Genomic DNA, 23,765 nt, shown 5'->3' with positions numbered 1-23,765 from the left:
TTGGGTCGCTCTTCCTCTGTAGTGTGGCTCTAGCCTCAGATACAAACAGCAGTGAAGATGTGGCAGCAGCACAGGGTTTAGCATTAACTTGTGCAAGCCTACCTCATACCTTGCTGCTTCCTAAGGTAGCTACTTATGTTGCCACTGCTTCACTTATTTTTAGCCATGCCAGGTAGATTAAAGCTAACTTGGGTATGTCTGTGTGCTGCAGTCACACCTTCATGCCCTTACTTACAAGAGTGGGCTATACCTCATATCCAACTTCCAGTTTCCCCCATTAGTGTACAAGTTTGGAGTTTGTCTTGCAGTGATGTGAGAAGATTGTATACATAGATGCTGATTCCGATGGTGCTCCAGCCCTGGAGAACCCACCAAAAAATGATCACCCACTGGCAGCCCAGCTTCCTCCTCTCCTCCAGCATCTTCTGCCCACACATGGGCTGATCAACTCCTTCCCCTTCACTGCAGTGCCTCCTGCCTGCCACGGATCAGCTATTTTGCGGTGTGCAGGAGGCACTGGCAGGAGGAGGAGGAGTGGTGACTTGACCTGGGGCAGGGCAGAGGTTGAGCACTGCCAGGAAAATTGGGAAGCCAACACCTGTGGTTGCATATCTTGTAGACTCCCACAAGAGATGGCGAGACTTAAAACAGCCGGTTAAGTTCAGATTGATTTGCCTCTGAACTGACATTCCTAGGGAATGCAGTAACTTTTAGTGGGAATGTTAAAATACAACAGAAGTCCCATTGCATTGATAAAATGACAAAATAACAACTGACATCTGATGACATGTCTACTGTACTTATGTTAATTTGAAATGTGAAAACATTTGACTGTAGAAAATAACACATACTTAGTATATAGTACTGTTTGCTTTAACCCCTATGAGGATTGCCAATGTTTTTCAAAATTTGATGAGTAGGTTATCATCCAAGTCTGAAAGGTGGACTCTGCAAGTATCCAATTGTTCTTCAACCATTGGAAGGAAGGGGAAGAGTCCTCCTTGAAACATTTGATTCCCAACTCACCGTAAAGAATCAGTCTGATTTCTTCTGTCCTTGCCCCTGGAGCTGAAGAGGGCTTACTGCTGTCTTAGCACAGTAATTCATTGCACAACAAAGTGAGAGAGTGAGAGAAGACCAAGGTCTGCTTAACTCTGTCTCCTTTCCCACACTCTCAGAGTCATGCACTGACTGCATAGCTCTCTGCTGGCCCAGGGGGAATGGGTATCCTCACAGCTCAGTTTACAACCATTTGGGCATTACATTAAGCAGTATACACTAGAAGTGCTACATTGGCACAGCTGCACGTCTGAAGAAGACAGTGTGGTGATTGGAGAGAGCTTGCATAACAGGCATAATTATTACATCTCTTCAGGAAATGGAAGCTATGTCAGAAGAATGTCTTCTGTCAACCTAGCACTGGTGTGGACAGCACTTGGGTCTCTGTAACTTGTGTCATTCAGGGGAGTGGGGAGGGTGGGGGCTTTAATGCCCCTGAGTGACAAAAACTAGATCAACTTAACTGGCAATGTAGACCTGCATGTAGAAGTTGGTCTGCCACAGATCTTTTTGTGACCTAAACTTTCATCATGATTTTGCTTTATCACACTGAATTAGTTTCCCCATCAATTTGTCAAATGAGGATGATCCTAACTTTTTAGTTAGGAGACAGTTATCTTATAAGGATTAACGAATATTAAGTGTTTTGAAACATTGTATCAGATAAACATGGTTAGTTGTATACTGAAACATCAACCTCTGTCTTATATAGAGTAAGGTGGTAGCTGTGAGACTTACCTTTAAAGCAAGGTCTAGATTTACATTACATTTGTATGCATACGCATTTTCAAAATCTGCTTCTTTTTTAAAAAAGGCTGCAAATTATTATGCAAGTGACTTTTTTTTTCTGTTTGATGTGTTTTTCAGATACTGAGACAAGTGAAAAAATCCAAAAAAGTGGGATTCTTCAGGTGTTTGCAAGTCTGTTGACTCCACAGTCTTCCTGCACGGCAAAAGTAGCTAACATCATAGCAGAAGTAGCCAAAAATGGTGAGGTTTTCCACAAGAACTTTTCTGCTGGAACATCTTCAGTTTTGCACCTCACCTGTCAGTATGTTTTATTTCATTTATGTTTTCATTTTGTAGATTAGAGATTTTTCATCCGTCTCCCTTTCACTTTTCTATTTTTGTCTTGTCAATATTTTGTTGCCATTAGATTTGTGTAGATTGTCTTTAACCCCTTGCTAAAATACCAGAATAGCATTTGGTTTCAGGATTTTACTTTTTTTGTATTTGCAATTTTTAAAAAAATTTACAGTGTGTTTTTATGAGGCAAAAAATGTTAAGACCCAGGTTTTTCAGAAATGCATGTACAGAAATGTTTGTGTTTCCAGGTACCACAAATGGTTGTTAAAATATTCGAAATGGACAAACAGTAAATCCTCAATTTAATGGACTTCAGAAATAATGGACACGGTGTGCCAAACTCCCCACCCCCAAATGAACACCGGCAACTCACCAGTGTCACTGCCACCGTTGGTGCCACTGGGGCCAGAGGAGCTGCCGGGGCCACTGGAGTGGCTGGGGATGCTAGGGCAGGAGGAGCCACGTCGGGGGGAGGAGGGCTGGAATGACTGTGACAGGAGCTCTGCTCCCTCAGCCCCGTGTGTGCGGTAATTGGGAGAAGGAGATGAAGGCATGAGGGGAAGAATGGGGCAGAAGAGGGGAGCAGAAAAGTGGGGGCAGAGGACAGGAGTGAGTGATGGGCTGGGAAGGTCAGTGCATCATCATACAACATAAGTATTTGGATTTAACAGATTTTTGGCATTAGCGGACACCCCTTTCCCTCATTAGTCCATTAAATCAAGGGTTTACTGTACAGATAACCGTAAGAGCTGGGATATGTGACAGCCGTATTACATCTTTCAGGCCCTGTGACAAAATGTTACGAGAAGTCACTCAGTAATACAGATAGTTGTTTGTGTCAGAATAGCAGCCAGAGGCCCTTATTTGGGACCAGGGAACTTTGTGGTAGATGCCATGTAACATATGGATTTGAAAACAATCTAGAAATGCTTCTAAAATATTTTTTTTCTTTTAAAAGAATGGTTCGTAGACTCTAAACATTCCAACATGGGTGAGATTGCTACTGAGCAAAGGGCTTATGCAAGCTCTCTGCATTGTTTCAGCCTCACTTCAACTCAGTGCCATTCTATCTGTACTGTACATTTGGGAAACTTTCTATGAGGATTTTCTGTATCCCTAGGTGGTGTAGGAAGTGACAAATGAACAAGCACATCCTTTAGCTAACCCACTATACTATTTTATATTGTTATTTAATCCAATATATACACCTGGATGGACAAGGCAGCTTATCCTGTGTAACCCTGTGGACTCGCACAGCTGGGGAGGTACTGGTGTGTGTGCCGGAGGGCTGCAGGTGGGAACCACTGCCAGGACTCTCTGGCAGGAATAGAAAAGGAGCAGGTCTACTGCCTGGGAGGCAAGGCAAAGAGGGTAGTTGCCCTAGGCAGCTTTGAAGAGCTGCAGCAGTGCTGCTCTGCTGCACAGCTGTGATGGAGGGAAAGAGCCCAGCACCTCTAAGGTACAGATAGTGCTAAGGGCTGACTGCCTTTAGCCACGCCCCTTCTGCCCCTGGCCCTGCCCCTTCCACCCTTTGTCCCATCCCTTCCAGGGACCCACAGCCAGGCCTCCCATCCCACCTTGCCCCAGGGCCTGCAGTAGCTTTCAGCCCCGCTGAAAAGGAGACACATTGACCTACTTCAGCCCCTGAATTGCTTGACTCCCAGCCAAGGAGGTTCTCCTTCTCCACATCTCTCACACAGATTCCTTTTTAGTGAAAACATTGGATTGTGAGTCCATCTCTCTCTTTTTCCTTTGGAAGGGAAGTTGCTGCAGGGAGCTGATGCACCACTATATCCTCTACTCTCTGTGGCTCCTTGGTGGTAGCGGGGCTGGGTGAATAGGTAAAGGTTGACAATGGCTTATCTGGAGACACATAATTAAGGTCCTGAAGGTGTCAGCAGCCCCAGTCCCTGCATAGCTTCCCTATGACCTCTCCCCCCAGGATTGCATCTGATGTGTGAGGCTAGAACAGGACTTCTAGTAGATGATAGGTTCTTTCATATCCAGCATTTTCTTGAGCTGAGGTGGGGAATTAATAATTTAATACAGATGGGTTGTTGATTTGCCCCAAGTTGAACTGTAATGGTTAGCATTCTTCTAATGTTTGTATTTTAAAAGAGAGAGAAAATAAATCTGGCTGGGAGTTTGCTTTGCTCCGTTGGGAAAGATGAAGCTGTCCTAAACTAAGTCACTCCTTACTGTATTTTATTAATGTCAGGATCTGTAGCGAGTTTAATCAAATTGTGACATTTTCAGCAGGGTATAGATAATACCAAACACAACTTTTTTTTTACTCTGCTAAAATTCTGTTTAGAAAAAATGTGCCCCGTACCATCACATTTTTCCAATTTATTTTATTAAAGCTGTCGGTTAGCTCTAATAGACTAAGCATGCTATTGTTATCTGGATATGTAGCAAATTCAGTCTTTGTCACGAGGTTACTGTTGCCTCTTCTCAGGGTCTCACTAAATGCACCTTGACAGGTGTCAGGCCTTGGGCGTTTACTTCTCCTGGGATTGAATTCTACAATTCACTTACTCTTAGAACAGGACCTGGCTTACTGCCCCCAGGGTGTCAACTATGACTGTTTGCAAGCCCTAGCTGTCCTAGAAAGCAACAGCAGCAGCCGCACCAGCAGAGCCAGGACAATTCCCTTGCCCCCACTGTGAACACCCATGCCGTTCAAAGCTTGCACTCCTCAGCCACATGCTAGTGCACAACTGATGAGCCTGTGCAAGCTCAAGACGTTATCGTCAGACAAGACAGACTACCTACAGAGATACAGCTGTCCTAGAGCCCATGACAGCTTGTGTTTTCAGTGATCCAGCCTCTTCAAAACAAAGCATGATTTGTTCATCACCCAAACCTGCCAAGCAGGTAGAGCAAAACAAACGTTTCCCCCCCACACACCCCCCAACACAATGAAAGGCCTATGTACATGAGTACTATTTATGTCTTGGTAAGTTTCTCCTCATCTTGGCTAACTACTTCATCTATGCCTTGGAGAAACAACCTGTACTGAAGCAGCATGCTTCCTGTTCCTGTATCTCAGGCTTGACTGTTAGCTATTTCACTGATGCATCCTGGTCAACAGCTCACATAAAATAATTCTCCCCTTTTCTAGGATCCAAACTTTATGGTTCCCTCTGACCCTTGGGAGTAGCAAAACATCGGAGCTTGGCTGGAGCCAGGAAAGTGACTTCTTCCCTCTCAACTGATAGCGCAGTCATTGTTATCATAACTCCTTTGAAGCTGGATATCTGAGAGGCTGTTTTATCTATCCAGTGTTTTACTTTTCCTGGATTCCTTAACAACCACTTCACAGCATCCTGTGACTTGATTCTGTGCATTTAGGTAGGCTGCAGTACAAAATGGAACAAAGAAACTTGAGTCAAACATAACACTGATAACATTTCCCCATTTGTCACAATCTGTATGTAGCATTCTTTTTAAGGCCACTACAGTAATTTGTCAAGTATCGGAGGGGCAGCCGTGTTAGTCTGGATCTGTAACAGCAACGAAGGGTCCTGTGGCACCTTATAGACTAACAGAAAAGTTCTGAGCATGAATTTTCATGAGCATAGACTCACTTCATCTGATGAAGTGAGTCTGTGCTCACGAAAGCTCATGCTCAAAACTTTTCTGTTAGTCTATAAAGTCCCACAGGACCCTTCATTGCTGTTACAGTAATTTGTGTATTTGTGGTGCTTTGAGTTAATGTGACATCTGAAGGGCCATAGAACATATTTTAAAAAGGAAAGAGGTACCCTCTTTAGTGCATTTAGGGGTTGAAAATTATTTAAATATTACCTGAACTGTAAATAAATTAAGCCTTCAAAAATCTGAATACAGCAATGTAACAATATTGCAAAATTATTTCCCAAACTAAAAATGTCCTAGATGTTATAAATAAAACCACTCAACCCCATTGCATGTTTTTTCTGCATCTAATATGTTAAGTGAAAAATTTATACTCTGAGTACTGACAAAGTACAGTGTGAGCTCCCCTCCTTCGGTTTGCTTTCCTTTCCTCCTCCTCCTCCCCTACAACTCTCTCCTATATCAGAGAAATACAAGTTTCTTACCTTCTGTTTCCTCCGTTAAACATTCAACAGAACTCATTGACCCCATCCCAACTCCACATCCCACCCCGACCCTTTTCATTAACTTACCGTTCATCTCCTCTGCCTCTTTCCACTCTCAACTGGAGCATACTTTAGTTTTCCCATCATAAATATTTCTATCCTTGATCTCACTTGCTTCTTCAGTTACAGCTCCATCTGCTTACTCCCTTTCTTCTCTAAGCTCATTGAACAGGCTGTGTACAGTCACCGTCTAGAGACCTTTCCTCCTGTCCTAGACCCTGTCCACTTTGCTTATACTCCATGCACTCAACTGAAACTGCTCTCACCAAAGTGTGCAGGGATCTCTGTCTAGCAAAGCCCAGAACTCCATCCTCACCCTTGACCTGTCAGCTGCCTTAGACATCCTCTGCCATGCTCTTTTTGCGGTCTTATCCTCCCTTGACTTCCAGGACTTTCTTCAGTCATCTTTCTAGTTGTCCCCTCAAAATGTTCTTTGGAGGATCTTCTCAACTCCTCCTCCAGCTTTCTGTGAGTGTTCCACAAGACTCTACCCTTGGTCCCCTGCTCCTCTTTATCCCTCAGTAGTCTCATCTGCAAACACTAATTCAGCTGCGTGCTGACATTTCACAGATTTCTCTCTCTGTGCCACACCTGTCTCCTGTCCAAGTTAAAGTCTCAGCCTGTATCCATCTGACATCTTGTTGTGGATGTCTTGCTGAGAGCTCAAGCTCAAAATGTCTAAAAGACTTCTTCCTACAAATGCTGCCCACCTCCTGCTTTTTCAGTCACTACTTGACAGAGCCACCATCCTGCCTGTCACTCAAGCCATAACAGTTGTCATCTTTGTCGTCTACCTCTCTCCAGGTCCTCATACCCAGATTATGTCTTAAGTCTTGCTGTTTTGTTTTCCATAACATCTTGAAAATGTGGCCTCACCTGTCCTTCCACACAGCTAAAACTCTTTATCCAGGCTCTGATCATATTTATTGTGCTGACAAATGTCCCTCCTCCTTTACAAGTTTGTTTCACCTGTTTATCTATACATAACATTCAAAGTTTGGAAGGATGTAAGGATAGGTTAAATCTTCATTAATGTTTCTTTCATAGGAAAAATGACATTGCAAGATTAGCAAACATGGATAGCTAGTGCATACACTTCTCAGGTGCTTATGGGTATATCCAGACCCCAGTGTAGCCAGAAAATCCTACTTGGAAGCAGAACCTTTGTAGTTCTGCTATACAAGGCAAAGGATTGGATTTGCAGGAGCCCTGCAAGTGGGGTATGTATCTCATGTTAAACATATAGCCTCAGTCTCTGGTCATTTAGGACCAATTCTTGTCTCACTTATATCAGTGTAATTTCATTGATTCCAATGTAATTACTGCTGATCTATACTAGTGTAAGTAAGAGTATAGTCTGGCCTCCTGTGAGCAGGTGACATGGCAGAAGAAGGCCTACAGGGTCAAGAGAATCTGCCACCGGTTGGATCCTCTGATATTTCCTCCATTTTTGGGCCACTTGGATGTAGAAGATTACTTTGGTCATTGGCCTTTTAAGTTTTGCTAATTCTCCCCTCTCTTCTCCTTCCCTAGACTTGTAGAGATATCTAAAACCCAGCTTGTTTTTTATCTTTTGGAGCAACAGTAGGGTGACCATATCTCCCATGGTCACCTCCCCCGCCTTCCCAAGCCTCAGAGAAGCGGCAGGGACGGAGCAGCCACGAAGCTCTCCCTCCACCAGCTATCCTGCCAGCTCCCTCTGTTGGAGAGCACGTACTGACGCAGAGTATGTGCTCTCTGGCAGACAGCTGTGCCTGCACAGCCTGCCTGTGCAGCAGATATGGGACACTTAGTCCCGTTTTTAAAATACCGTCCCACCGAAAACGGGACGGATGATCATTCTAAGCAACAGTTTTTCAGGTGCTTGGAAATATGGCTGCTGTTTCTGCTTCTATTTAGGATCATATAGTAAAACGGATAAGGCTGTTCATTTTGAAGTAGCAGTGCTGCCGTCTTAAATCTGCTTACTACAGGAGGTTACATTTTGTTTCATTGCTGAAGGTGGAGAACAAAAGTTGCCAATATTCTGCTCTTTTCTCTTTGTATTTATATTACTCAATGATCATTTGGAGGATATTAAATTAGCTTCTATGAAAGTCAGTTGAAACTCTCTTGATTTCTGATGAATCGTTGAACAGTGGAAAAAGCCAGACTTCTGAATTTGACCATCTTGTCTAGAATCTTTTTTGATAACTAGATTGCTTTTCTAGGCATCAATTTATTGTCATACGGTGAGGCACCTGTATGGAAATCTGGAAAGGAAAGCCTTTTGCCAAAGAAGGATTTTTTTTAGCTGGAAAAGGTCAAACCAATATAACTCAACTATAATAAATATCTCTCCATTGTTTGCAGAATTTATGCGGAACTCATGTGTGGAGGCTGGGTTGATCCCTCCATTGGTGCAGCTCTTAAACTGCAAAGACCAGGAAGTGTTGCTCCAGACAGGGCGTGCCCTGGGAAATATATGCTATGATAGCCGTAAGTGTGTAAATGTAACATTGTTAATGGCGGTTTGGGTTTTTTGTTTTGTTTTTTGCTATGTCATGCAGTGATAAATTGAGAGTCATTTCCCCCTTGCTTGCTTTGTATTTATTGCACTGCTTGTTTTGATTTTATGAAACAGTTGACTACATCGTAGGTGTGACAACTGTACTCCGCTTTATGTAACAGACTGGAAAAAAAAAATCCCATATCAACATCATAATATTTCCAGACTGAGACTAAAGGAAGTTTTTTTCCTTCTTTAACACAATGTGTGAGATATGCAAAGAACATATGCTAAGCATGCAATTTGAATGGCCACAGAACTAGAATTATTTTCAGTTGTACTCATCCTTGGACCATATTGGAGGAGTACAAAGGGAACATATATTCTTTCCTCCAAGATTTAAACAACAAAAGATATGAGTGAAAGAAGAGAGCTCATGTGTGGATGAAAGGTATGCCCTCACTGAGTTGAAAAAGCTATTGCATGACTAAATAAGAAGCTGTGGGACTAGACCCAGGCACTTACTTGGGGGGGGGGTGTTTTTGTGTGTGCACCTGCACACGTACACACACACACACACACACACACACACACACACACACACTAGGTTTTGCATATCCAAATGGTACAAGGTTGAAATGTAAGTCCTGATTCATTGACAAGTTAGGTACCTGTTTACAGGAGTTGCACAAATAAATCAGGTGCAATATTTTGAAAATATAGTCCCATCTTTCTAAAATCTAAATACTTTGATCATAATGGAAAATTACCTTCTACTAGTTTAATAACATTTTTGTGATATTAAATATATTTATGGGCCTGGGCTTCCTTTGCTAAATGCATGACTCTTGCTTCCATTTATAGATCCTAAGAGTACATATAAGAATGAATAAGCTACTTAAACTATTATTGCATGAAGAGTACAATGAAAAGCAGAGTCCTTGGAATGTGTTATATTGTAGAAATTATTCATACAGAATAACTAGAATGTTTGGAGGTGGAAAGTGAAATGACAATGTGAGAGCATTTTATTAGCTTGCATTATTGTACCTTATATTTTTATCAAGAGTGTAGTTTCCCTGATGATGTGTGTCACCTCCACTAAGCTCTCTGACATTCTGATTAATGTCTGTTTGGTTAGAATGTATTAGTAGTTTCTTCATTATATTTGTTTCTCATCATAGTTCAGAATTTTACATTTTATGTTGTGTATATGGCTTTATATGTGAACTCCCGGAAGCTAATCACACTTGCCAATCTGGCATTTGCATTTACAGCCATCTACTGCTTGAGGATGCTAACATTTCATTCCCTTGTTTAGGCTTTTCTGTAGGCTGACTGATCAAGTGAACGCCTGCTTCCCAGTGGAAACTTCTGCAAGAAGCTGTTAAGCTTTTTATTATGTAATTTATTTATCAAATTGCATTTCAGGGTCAAATGAGATCAGAAAGCTCACTCCACGGATGATTTATTTCATGGATAACTCATGAATAGACTATCTGTGACTATTCATGTCACCTTTGTTCCCAGTACATTACTGCTTGAAATATAATTAGGACACCAAAATGGGTTCCATGCTGTCAAGTACTATATAACTATAGCTACAATTTGCATTGTCTGCAGGGCTTGTTCAATATAGCATGTCTTTATTAACAGTTGTGTGTGGCTCCTGTTGTTTACCACTGCCAATTTTGCTGAGCAGAACTGGCACTGGGAAAATCTGCAGTAGGCAGTGATGTGTTCTGTATATCAAACATTGCTGTCTTCCCATAGATTGTAACAGCCTTTCCTGTGCACTCAGGGAAAAGCAATGAATAAAGTGTAATAAAATGTCACGTAAATCAAGGTTAGTATCTTTGATTTAATTAGATGAGACTACTCCAGGGCTTGTTTATCATATCAATCCTACTATGTCTTATTTTATGTTTACCGGCTCTGTGTTTATATATACCAGTAGGATATTAAGCTAAAGATGTATACTTTCTTTGTGTTCATTACAATAAATATTTGATACAAATATTTTCCCTTTTGGTCATAACTGTTTGTATTGGGAAACTGTTTCTCTCACGGGAGTTCTAAGGTGTAGCAAAGATGGAATATGCTGTCAAATATTTGTAAATGTATCTGCCCTCTCCCCCTTTTATTTGAAACAAAGATAGCTATTACCCTTTAGGTAAAAGGAATCAGTGTAAGAAAATTGTAGCCCCTCTTTAACGCTACTCAAAGGGGTATTACATGTATTAATCTTCAGACTGAATTTTGGTGACTTTCCCAGCTACTTCCACATAATGGCAAGTGAAGTCCAAACAATGTGAGTACAAGATTCCGTCGTCCCTCACAGGGAGAGTAGTTATGAGTAAGATTTGCCAGTTATCTCACATGTGAACTTGTACTGGCCCACTCTACAAAATAATGCCCCTTCCTACTGATTCATGGCACTACATTCATCTATTCTGTATTGAAACCAATGACCCTGTGCACCCTGATGAATTTGCAATTTATGCTCAGAGGTTCATGTTAGTTGCTGTTTGCATGTCAGGAAGTGGATCAGGCCCCCTGTGTTTTTGAGAGGAAGCAGCTTGAGAAGAAAAGAACAGGAATTTTCATCATTAAAAACGTTGTTTAATGGCATTTTATGAAAATTTTGTTGCTCATTCTTGTGGGAGTAGCCCAGGGAAAGGGACTCTGAGGAGAAGAGTTCCCCACATCTTTCCTTTGGTGTAGGAAAGGTCCCATTTCCTCACTGCTTCTCTAGAAGAAAGGAGAGGACATTATGCTCCAGAACTTGTAAATCCTAGGGGCAAGGCCATTTGTACTGAAGTCTTGTCTGAACACTCCATGGAGAGGTGTGTTGAAAACTTTAATGTATGATTTGTTCTTAGTGTCTGAAAAGGTTTTGTGCCCCTCCAAAAGCAAGGAGTGAGAGCTGGGCCTGATAGGGTAGGGGAGTAACTTCTGTAAATAGATGCTGGGTGGGGGGTGCAATCTGGTCTCTTTACTGAAAGCTGAAACAATCTTATTTCCTTTCTGATAATCCTTCCTCTCCTGTAGAGGGGCACATACTGTTCTGATGTAGTTGCTTGTTAGTGCTGAGTCTTTAGAAGAACACTGAATTGTTTGAGAAAAAGCCCAGAGACAGAGAGAGAAAATCAAATGCATTTTACAGACACAAAGAAGGGGGTAAAGTAGGTCAAATTTTGGAGCTAGCAGCCCCTTTCAAGTACGTGCCATTGGTTCTGAGAAGATCTGCTTTATGTAATTCTCCAAACATCAGGCCAACAAGCAGGGATAACTGCAAAGTGAAGTGGAAGGAAGCTTTGTTAGTTCTGATGATTTTTTTTTTAAAGTTTCAGTCCTCTCACATGTAGAAATGAAAGAAAATTGAGATTGCCAAAAGTTGTGTTCACAGAAAGGGTTATTTGTTTTCCGTTTGGTTACCATGTGTGCAAAAACCATTCAGTGCTGTCCTACAGTTTAAAAGACAATTGCGTTGCTGTTGATTCCTATTAGTGCCTATAAACGTTCTAGATGCTTTACAGAAATAGACAGTTATGTGGGAGGTCCCTGCCCCCAAAGCTAGCAGTGTAAACAGATCAAATGGGGAGCAGAGTGATGTGTGTCTTTCTTTTAGGCTTGCACACCTTTAATGACCTACCTCTAAGCCAATTTCCCCAAATGCTGTTCTCACTCAGATGTAGCATTTTGTCAGCTTTGTATTACAAACACAGAATACCCAGACCCGCATGCCCTTATTCAGTGCTTCTAGCCTTTGGCTATTTTCAAATTGTTTTTACTAATTATTAAAACTCACAAATTTTACCTCTACTCAATCCAGACCACCAAACTTGTGTTCCTGACAATTCAGTCCACACAGTGCTTTGTCTATGCAGCAAATCCTAAACTCTCTAATGCTGCCCTCCCTTTCCACCTCACAAATCATCCTCTCAAGTGCAAATGAACATTTCTTCTGTAAGCCTGTTATTGCCATCGCAAACTTTTCTAACTTCATATTTACAACTGATATCTTGAACCTGAAAGCAGCATTTAGACCCTGTCTGCGCTGGTGAGAAAACCTATGTTATTTAGCAAACTAGAATTCAACATAGTTTATGCTAGAAAGGACTAAAGAGGATTTCCCTGGCTAGTGCATAGAGGTACCTAAATATAAACAAGATGTAAAAGTGATCTTACGACACTAACTCCAGCAATCAATGTCATTAAGTTATAGATTGTGCTAATGTACATTTTCTTCAGTTTCTTCCAGTGGTATTGGTAGTCAAAAATAAACAAATTATCATTTATATGAATTTCCCAACAGCATAGGTTGCCTAATAAAAGACAGACTTTTGCAGTAAGCAAGAACTGTGGAGTCACCAAGTAGTTTCTGTTAATTCATCTCACTGTTGGATTGGATTTGCTAGATGAAGGTTTGCAGAAACACAAGAATTCCTCCAGGTCCCTGTGGCAGTGATACCTTAAGAGGTATGTATATTCCTGAACAAACATTATCTAGTGTGGTGGTGGACAATAATTTTTGCCAGGGGGCCGCTCCACGGATTTTGATAAGTTCTCAGAGGCCACAGATTTCTTATTAATGAAATTACATCATCATCTATTGTAAGTATGGGCAAGATATGGTCCGCAAGCCAGATCACAATTCACAAGGAGATACCACAGTTATATCTAGCACCATGTTCAGGAAATAATGTCTTATTGATAGTGTCACCTAGCATGGAAGCATATCCATGGTGAGCCTCTGTGTCTGTTTATCAGCTCAGGGCCCTCTTTATCACCTTCCCCATCCTGAGTGATCACACCACCAAAACCTCCCCTTACTTAAAAGAGGTAGAACATTCAGTGGACTATGTTATCATCTCTGAGTGCCTCGTAAAGGTTAACTGAGACAGTGTATCAGTATCTCTGGTGGAAGAGGTCATGTGGGAGCTATGCAGGGAACAGTTTTTGATTAGAATTATGTTGTCCTTGTGAACCTAGCCATCAGAGGATAATGCGCTCAGTTCTTGAATGTCCCTCTTTCCTCCTGATTCATGGAGATGGTGGGCAGCTGCGGGTGTGGGGCAGGAGGACAAAATCAATTAACAGTTTTTAAAATGCGCTAATGAACCAAGTTGGTTTTCATGATTGTCCGGTTGTCTCTAACCTCAGCAAAGGCTGATTGGACACTAGAAAGAGCAGGGTGCGTAGGCAACATGGTGAAGCACCTGTAGAAGGATCAAATTATTGTCATGTTTATTATAATTACTTTAGAGCCAACAAGTCAAAGCATGAAGGGATATACTAATGTGTATCAGATACGGCATGTAAATCTCTTGCAATTGTCAGCTGAAGCAGTCCCATGTGAACACCTGTTCTCACTTTCAGGTGACATGGTAAATAAGAAGCAGGCAGCATTATCTCCTGCAAACATAAAACTACTTTTCATAGCGATTGGCTGACACAGGAAGGAGGACTAAGTAGGTTGTAGGTATTAAATTCTTGCATTTTTGAGTGCAGTTATGTGAAAAAATTCTAGATTTGTAAATTGTAATTTCATGTTACAGAGCTAGCACTACATACTCGTGTGCAGTGAACTGAAAATACTATTTCTTTTCTCTTTTTCACAGCCTAATATTCGTAATAAAAATCCACAAATTTTTAAATTGATAAATTTAAATTGGTATTCTGTTGTTCAACAGTGGGATTAAAACTGTGATTAATCATGACTTTTTTTTAAATTACTGGCAACTATAGTAAAAATCCTTTCATCTGGCAGGCAGGGGAAGGGAGAGTGCTGGTAAATTCAAAACGCTGGTTAACGAAGAGGGAGGGTTTGGAGTGAAGCGGGGCAGGGCAGAGCAGGGGCACGGAAGGGGCTGCAGCACACAGGCTCTGGTAGGGGGCATGGGTCCGGCAGGGGTGTAGATTGCTGACCTCTGGCAGCCCCCACAAGCAGCTTCCCTTCCCTGCTGCTCCTGGCAGAGGTGCGCCCAGGCAGTTCTGCTGCAAGCAGGCATGCGCTTTCCTTAGCAGGTGCTTCCGTTTCCCCTCCCTCCCCCATGGCTCCCATTGACAGTGGCTCCTGGTCAATGGGTTGTGAGCTATGGAGTCAGCGCTTCAGAAGGGGAGCAGAAGCAGCATGTCTGCAGAGCTACCTAGCAGGGACGGGGATGCATTTGTGGGGGCTGCTGGAGGTAAATGGCCCCACGCTCCCTCCCGGCCCCACAGTCCTTCCCAGCCTGTGCCCTGCAGCCCTTCCCATACCTTAGCCCCTCGCTGGCCCTGTATCAACCGCACTATTAACTGGATTTTCTGTACAGATCAGAAATGCCAGTTTATTGAGTTTGCCATTTGCAGACGTGCCTAACAAAAAGGTTCTTACTTTGTGTTTTAAATCATTTGACAGCTCTATCTGAAATATAAAAATTAGAACGTTGGGTTAGGTGAGACAGATGGACACCTACAGAAGCCATAGCAGGAACCTTTCTTTAGCATGACTCAAACCAGAAGTCTTGACTTGGAATCTTCCCTGCTCAGGCCTTTAGCTTTCATTTTTAAATGCCTCTGATACATCCTGCTGTATTGATAGGTTACAGAGAGTCAGAAATACTTGCTCAGTTCTCTAGCGTTTTAAGCTTAAGTTGAAATAAGTGTAATCCATGTAGCAGATGTCAGAGTGAAAACCACAGAACTTGAAAAACTCTCTCCAAAAGATACCAAAAACAAAAGATTCCCCAGGCTGCCATACCATAATATGTATCAATAGTGCTCTTCAGAGACCATCTCTGAGGGTTATAAAGCCACTCACTCTCTGTGCCATCAGTCCTTGACTTTTCTATGAAGAGTGCTAGGGTGAATACTATCAACAGCCAGAGGTGGGTTTTGTGAAATGGATCCCTGCATAATTTAACCAACAGAAACCAAACCATTTGACATAGGCTGTCCTCTAGCAGCTGTTTGGTAGCTTATCTGATGACCTGTGTGGGAAATTAACTAGTTCTCATTAATCATTTCACAAGTCATCCATTCTTTCACTCTTGGAGGCTCCAGCCCTATTCTACATAATTCAGTGTGCCTCACTGAATTTCAGCTACGTACTCTGGCATACAGTTCCCTCCCTTTTGCACCCATGTGAACACCAGACTGGCAGCATTACACTGCCACTTCATATTAAACTACTACTGCTACAAATTCTTTATGTTCATCCACCCCTCATTTGGGTTGAAGCACAGCTCCATTGCCAAAAAGAGCAACAGTACAGAAATAAACCCTTCACACCTATACCAGAAAAATATTCCAGAGATCAGGAGGTGGAATTAATTTCCAGATCTGAAGCAGAGTGTCTTTAAAAAGAATGACATACTGATAGGAATGTACAAATTAAATTTACTGTGAAAAATGGCATAACCTTTCTCAATACCACACTGAAAACTAGCAGATGCCTAGAATATGACCAGCATTGACAATCTTAGACTACTTATCAGATTGTTGTCATGCAGGCCACTCTGCTACGTTCCAGTAGAGTTCATCTTGTGTCAGTGTTTGCTTTTCATTTTTGTGGTGTATCTTATAAAGTACACACGTGCCCCATTCATCTATTTCTCAAGCAGCTTATTAAATGGAGACCTGTCAATGAGCTTTAGCTCTTTGCTGTGAACAACTGACAGTTTGGGAGTTGCTCACAGAGATTGCCTTGCCTTTTCATTTAGTGACCTACAAGACCAGATTACTGTTAGCCAGTGCTTTTTTCTAGGAGAAAAAAGGTGGTGGAACTCAAGCCCCAAACCGCCCTCCCCGCCGCGCACCCCACCAGAACTCAAGCCCCAAACCATCTCCCTGACCCCAGGCTTAACACACACACCCCAGCCTCAGTCTGCACCTCCTCTTTCTCCAGGCCCAAACTGCCCCCAGGCTTCACATTCCCCTTGCAGCCCCAGCCCCTCCCTGCTCTAAATGAATGCCCTCCCCCTGCCACAGAGCCAAATACCCCTACAGCCAGGCACACCCCATTGCCCCACCCAGGCCTCCCCAAGAACCAGGCACCCCCAGAATTGGGCAACTGCAGCCCACCCTACCCCAGTAATTTAACCCAACTCACTGGAGCTGGGATGACTCAATTTCAATTGAGGAGCTGCACTCTGTAAAGAGGAAATCTACAGAACTTTAGGGAGACAAAACTTAACATTTCTGCTATTTCTAAAAAGTTAAAATAAAATAAACAGGGAAAAAATAGGCATTCATTAATCTTAAAGTAACAAAAAAGAGGCACAAACTTCCCTCACGCCTCCATTTCCAACATCCCTTTTCAGTCTTGCTTGAGTCTCCTCGACTTAGCATTATTAGACACTTCAGTAAAACTGCTAAGATTTTCAGATTTGGTGAGCACCTCCCCATCTGATATAAGATGTGATGAGTGCTCATCACTTTCAGATCAAGCCCACCAAGGGGGGGTGGCAAGGGGAGGGCAAAGGGGGCAGTTGCCCCAAGGCCTGGCATCTCAAAGGGGCCCCAAGTTCCAGCCACTGCCAAAGTAGCTACTTTGGCGGCGGCGGCGGCAGATGGAGCTGTGGTCCACTTTGAAGGGCAGTGGTTCAGCTGCTGTGCTGCGGCGCGCAGCTCTGAGGGATGTGGGGTGGGAGGGAGCAGCACCATGATCCGAGCAAAGCTTAGGCAACTGCTTTAGCCCAACCCCTTCCAACCTTAGTCCTACCCCTTCCAGGGTGCGGAGCCAGGCCACCATCCCACCTTGACCCAGGGCCCTTAGTGGCTGTTGGTTCCACTACTTCAAGTAACTAGACTTCTTGTTTAAGAGCTGAATACACTAGGCAGAGACTGCCTATTCCATGGGAAAACATGGAGGATGAAGAATATACAAGTTCCTGTTGCAGTTTTTCCCTGAATCATTCCCGAAGGCAGCAGGTATGTTTCCTGCAGTCAGGGATCAAAATGCTGTTGTGTGATGCATTGTACACACACACACACACACACACTGGAGCTGAATGAACCATGGGGCTGTGGGTCTCCCGCACCCTAGCCAGGGACCCTGCAGCTGGAGCAGAGCCAGTCTCAGGGCCGTGCGTTTCCCCATACCCTGACCAGGGACTCCGCAGCTGGCTCCACTCTGGCCAGGGACCCCGCGTCTGGCTCATATGGGCGGGGAAACTTCACTCTGCTAGTGAACAAAGGTATGTATCTATGCCCCTTGTTTTAGCAAGAACTCGTAAGTCAAATACTCATTAAACAAGGGATGAGTGTATTACAGAGACACTGGTCATACTTAAGTTTAATTAAAACAGGTAATTGGTCTGAACAATACAGGATAACACCTCCAAAATTAGAACCCTACTGGAGTGAGAACAAAACAAAATTTCTGAGAATTTACAAGAAAATTTGTTTAGTCTGCGTTAAAAAAGAGTTATACCAAAAATAAAAACATTACACATCAAGATTAATATTAGCATTTTCCTTAAAACCAAAGTGTCAGAGACTATACTGATTTATTTATTCAGCAGCCAAATCAAACAAAAACATACCACTAAAATCAGATCCTTACAGTTCCTGACGGGAACAAATAAAAAGAAAAGGAATTCATTACGTTCAGACGAGAGCCATCCCAAAAATACTAGCCCAAACTTTACAGTGATAGGTCTCATCTCCAACAAAGCATTACACAAAGAAGATAAAAAATAACTGTGCATGCATTGTAAAGCATTATGAGATCTAGTGATGAAAAACACTATTGTAGAACTAGATAGTTACATTATTAATTTAGATAAATAAACAGCTAGTTTCTGAAGCTTAACTTCTTTATAAAAAAGCAAAGCTTATATCTACTGCATAGTTCTATAGCAGGGTTGAATTGGGTAGCACTGAAATCACATAATACATAAGGCCCAGAATACAAAGATTTTAAATTACATATGCTAATAGTTTTAATCTGAAATGGAATGTTGAAACACAGAACTCAAATGTTAAAGCAAAACAGCAATAGTCCATCTTTATTTATATCATGGGAAACCTGGGAGTTTAAAATAATTTCATAGAAAGTCAGTGAAGCTGTGACAATTTACATCAGCTGGGGATTTGTCCCTTTATATTTAACAGCAGCATTTTTGAGCTTTTTCTTCCTTTTTAATTATGAGGTATTTTCATGAAAGCAAAATGGAATCTTTGTTTGTTCACATTTCTTCTGTGCCTACTGTTTGTTTCACAGAATCATAGGGCTGGAAGAGACCTCAGGAGGTCATCTAGTCCAGCCCCCTGCTTCAAGCAGGATCAACCCCTACTAAGTTATCCCAGCCAGGACCTTGTCCAGCCAGGACTTAAAAACCTCAAGGGATGGAGAATCCACCACCTCTCTAGGCAACGCATTCCAATGCTTCACCACCCGCCTGGTGAAGTAGTTTTTCCTAATATCTAACCTACACCTTTCCCTCTTCAACTTCTGACCATTACTCCTTGTTCTGCCATCTGACACCACTGAGAACAGTTTCTCACCCTCCTTTTTAGAGCTGCCCTTCAGAAAGTTGAAGGCTGCTATTAAATCACCTCTAAGTCTTCTCTTCTGTAAACTAAACAAGCCCAAATCCCTCAGCCTATCCTCATAGGTCTTGTGCTCCAGACCCTTAATCATTTTTGTTGCCCTTCACTGAACCTGCTCCAGCAAATCCACATCCTTTTTATACTGGGGGGCCCAAAACTGGACACAATATTCCAGATGTGGCCTCACCAGTGCAGAATAAAGAGGAATAACTACTTCTCTAGATCTAGTTTCCCATATATAGTCAGAATCTTTTGTATTGCACATCGTAATTCTCTCTACCGTACTGGGTTTTGTTATCACAGAAGGTTATAACTTAATCTGAGGTGTAAGCAGCAGGAGTAGGTGGATGTCTTTGAAAGCAAATTATCCAAATATGGCTACGTCTACACAAGCCCCAAACTTCGAAATGGCCACGCAAATGGCCATTTCGAAGTTTACTAATGAAGCGCTGAAATGCATATTCAGCGCTTCATTAGCATGCGGGCAGCCATGGCACTTCGAAATTGGAATAAGGGGACTTCGAAGTAGGCAGGGTCCTTTCAAAAAGGAGCCCCGTCTGGATGAGACACGCGGCGGCAAGCCGCGTCAATTTCGAAGTGCTGCAGCTGCCCGCATGCTAATGAAGCGCTGAATATGCATTTCAGCGCTTCATTAGCAAACTTCGAAATGGCCATTTGCGTGGCCATTTCGAAGTTTGGGGCTCATGTAGACACGGCCTATGTCCCTATTAATAAAAGACAGAAAAGAGACTTTAAAGCAAAAACGTTGTCTGTGTAATAAGTAATCTGTCTTACCTAACTTAGTCCGTCTCTTTTTCTTGTTCCCTACAATATATAGACATTTCCAATATCATCACTGTTGTATCTCAACATCAATTTAGGTAGGCTATTTTAAAAAGCTTTTCATGATGCAGTGGTAAAAATCCAAGGATAGATGGGTTCCAATTTTGTGTTCCTTCAGTGGGAGGTGAAATCACAAGGAAAGAAGGATGGGGTAATAGCAAGGAAAAACTGAAGACTTAAAAGAAAACAAGAGTATGTAATTTCTATACACTCCACTAATTAACATCTGATGAAAGAGTAAATGAATTTAAAAGTAAAACTAAATGTAACAAATATACTAACGTCATAATTTGCATTTCTACAGGAAGCTCCCTTCTTGGCAACTGGACAAAGCATTTGCTTTAAGGATACAAACAGTTCCATTTAAATTAGTGCCATTACGCGTATGAATACAATTTTGTAGGCTGTGACTCAAGGACAGAAAAGATAAGATTTTCCATTGAAAGGTGTGGAATTCAGAAATTTTCATAACTGTTAGGTAAAGTCTGAATTTATGCTAAAAATTTTTGACCCTGTCAAACAAAAATGATATATTTATAACTAATTGTCTTCCCTGTGCCAAGAACACAAAAAAAATGTAAAATGTAAAATAGTTTCTGTGGTCATAGCACTTAGTTTCGCACATGCCAGCAATCCAGAAATGCTCTTAAGCACATGCTTAAATGGGAGTACTTGCACTCTTGAAGTTAAGCAAATGCTTTGCTGTGTTGATGACTTGGAAGATGAAGTGAAACTAATCCATTTAATTTTTTAAAAATCTAACTATATATTGCCATATTGCAGCTCACTTTGGATTGCAAATTCTAGAGTGGAATGTTTAAATCCAATCAGAATGCCACTTTCAATGCATTAGTGTTTAATATTCAAAATATTTCTACTAATATTAGATTTTGTGACTTGTAATTGTGTTGTTTTTAATAAAGAAATATAAAATGCTACATCTAAGTTATATATGTCCATTTAAACAGCTTTTAAGCTCTCTACAGTTTCACAGAAATTGCCATGCCCTCACGCTCCCCATTTGGCAAAAACAGACACTAAGTTTCACGTGCTCTACAATTGCATTGTTTGGCTGGCCCTTTCTTCTCATACAGGTTCAAAGTTGTGCTAATCACATGATCTATGATAATTTTGCTTTGTACCTGGGACTCCCTGGTTCGAAATCATTACTATGAACTGCCATTAGCTCAGGCAAGAGTGATCTACAGGGGGGATTTTGAGGGGCTCTCCTTTTGTGGGAAATAAGTAAGTATGCATAGTATTTCTAAGCTCCACATGACAACCTAATCCACACTGAAGCCCTCTGCACAACTCAGCAGTGAGGCCAGGCATTTGACAGGAAGACTGAACTAGTCTCTTACCCTTCGAGCTGGTCCCTGAGGGCTAGGATTGAAGCAAACTGATGAAGCAATTACTTGTACTGTAGAAGGTCTGTGCTACTCACATTCTTGGGAGAAGTAATACTCCAGTCTCCCAAGCTGTCAGTCTGGCATCTTTAAACAGCACTAAACTTGGTGGGTTTTTTTTTTTTTGTTTTTCAAGTATAAAACCCTCTATGAGCTGTGAGTGATGCATATTCAGCAGAGATGTGAATTCACGCATTATGCTGCTCCCTCATTAAACTCACAGGAATAGCAAATGTTTATTTCTAGATGTCACATTGGGAAAAAAAAATTCAGCACTAAGTGGCCTGGGAGCTCCTCAAGTGTGTGATTTCTCAGAGGTGCTAAACTATGAAGTAGCAGTCAGGTTGAGAACAAGACATTACCTCACACTCTGATCTTGTGGTGATGGTAAATGACTTGGGCTTTTAGTGAGAATGCATCTGTGCAAAGTCTGAGGTTTAGAGACTGAGTGAGAAAGAGGGAAGGGAATTTGTAGTGAGCACCCTGAATCTGAAGTATGGTTTTTTTTCTTTGCATTTTGAGGTGTAATGTGTTGCAGTGGTCTGAGGGCCTGGCTGGTAGGCGAAGAACTTCTGAGTTCACTCCCAGTTTTGGTACAGTCTTCTTTTGTGGTCTTTGGGCCAGGAGGTCCTAATTATAGTGCCATTATACCAACTGCACCTGGTTACTTCTGAAGAGACAGTGAAGCAGATCACTGGGGTAGAGGAGGGATATCACTAGTGGATTTGTGACTACACTGATTTACCATCCAAAAGCTTCATGCAGGGGCCACAAAGATGCTTTTCATTCTGCCTCCTGAATGAGACGGATTACTCTCCTTATTACTTGCCCCTAAACTCCCTGCTGAGTTCCATTTGTTCACTTGAGTTGTGTGGGGTAATTAGTTATACCCTAAGCTGTTGGGTGGAATATTTACTGTCATGTATTTTAAGTGGAAGCATGATAAATATTTCAAAGTACGGTGGTGTTGAGTAATTAATTTCTGTGACATAACAGAGAAAGAATGGAATAAAAAGACTTAGGGAGCCAGACGCTCCTCTGATGTACATCGACGGAGCTCCATTGTTTCAGTGAAGCTGTGCTTATTTACACCAGTACAGTTTTCATGATTATTTTATCAGGACCAAAACCAAATGAAGTCACCCTACTTTTTACATGTTTCTGTCTTCAAGTTTTGTATGTAAACTGATATGAACCAGATTTTTGGCCTAATTGTTACCTCAAGGATGTTTTAGACTGGTTAAATTACACATTTGAGATCAGCATTCTGACCGTTTAATTTAAACACAGATGAAACACTAACATTTGATAGTCAGTTGGGTGCACGTTTTACATGCCCATTTTTACTTGTTTTGTTGTTGCAAAGATACTGCCTGAGGAATTGGGTATATAAATAAAGAAGGTTTGAGTTTTCAGGCCAAGTGTTTTCCCTGTTGGCTGAATAAACACGGCCATCAATCTGGCACGTAATAAAGTCTGTGCTGTCTCACAACATTAGACATGGATTTCCTTGCAGTTCCATTCCTCCATTTGTCACTTCAGCAGGGCTGTGGGACTGTGTTTTTTACATTGCCTTTTTCCTGTGTGCCTTGCTTGTCATATGATTTGGCCCTGCAAGCAAACTTAGTTTTACACCCAAACAGATTAAAAGTCTCAGTTTTCCAAGACACTTTCCATGGTTGGTACGCATCATTCTTCCAGAGGCATTAATTGGTACAAAAGCAGCTCCTAATGTAATTCTTCTGCCTTTTTTTTTTTTTTTTTTTTTTTTTTTTTTTTTTTACTGTGCCTGTATCCAGTGTGACTGATTCACCATGGAGCTAAAATGAAAAACGGAGAAGACCAGCTGTTCTGTGCCCCTCACTAAGAGTTCTTTCTCCTTTCTTCTGCCTTCTCCTCTTTGTTTTACTGCGCACACTGTTGAAAGACCAAAGGCAGCTTTTATAGCATTAGAGTCAACAAGAACTAAAAGATTTAAAACCTCTTTGACAGAAGATTGGCTCATTTGCAGGAGTAGCATTCCAATCATGGAAGCTGAGCAATTTAATTTTATGATGTATTTACAGAAGAGGAGATATTTGAGGTGACCCTGGAGCCTGTCTCTCAAGAATTCAGTGGGGTGGTAGAGTTGGAAGGGAGAGTCCAAGAACACAATTAATTACATTTAAAGGGGAAAATGCTACTAGACTGTTGAAAAAA

At 41.8% G+C, this 23,765-nt stretch overlaps 1 protein-coding gene across 7 annotated transcripts in view; it reads left to right on the top strand.

The window, feature by feature from the left end:
* Positions 1-23,765, top strand: part of RAP1GDS1 (Rap1 GTPase-GDP dissociation stimulator 1) — a 173,598-nt gene that overhangs the window by 108,035 nt on the left and 41,798 nt on the right. For 4 of the 7 annotated variants that reach the window (XM_074993570.1, XM_074993568.1, XM_074993569.1 and 1 more), the window contains exons 3-4: positions 1,927-2,049; positions 8,643-8,768. In XM_074993570.1, the coding sequence (XP_074849671.1) occupies positions 1,927-2,049; positions 8,643-8,768 (249 nt within the window). Of the gene's footprint in view, positions 1-1,926; positions 2,111-8,642; positions 8,769-13,096; positions 13,261-23,765 lie in introns of those variants that run through there. The other 3 variants (XM_074993572.1, XM_074993574.1, XM_074993575.1) reach the window with 3 other exon arrangements.

Source organism: Carettochelys insculpta, chromosome 4 (assembly GCF_033958435.1).
Source record: "Carettochelys insculpta isolate YL-2023 chromosome 4, ASM3395843v1, whole genome shotgun sequence".
Taxonomy (NCBI): Eukaryota; Metazoa; Chordata; order Testudines; family Carettochelyidae; genus Carettochelys; species Carettochelys insculpta.
The sequence above is the reverse complement of the archived record's forward strand: the minus strand, read 5'-3'. Positions and strand labels throughout refer to the sequence as shown.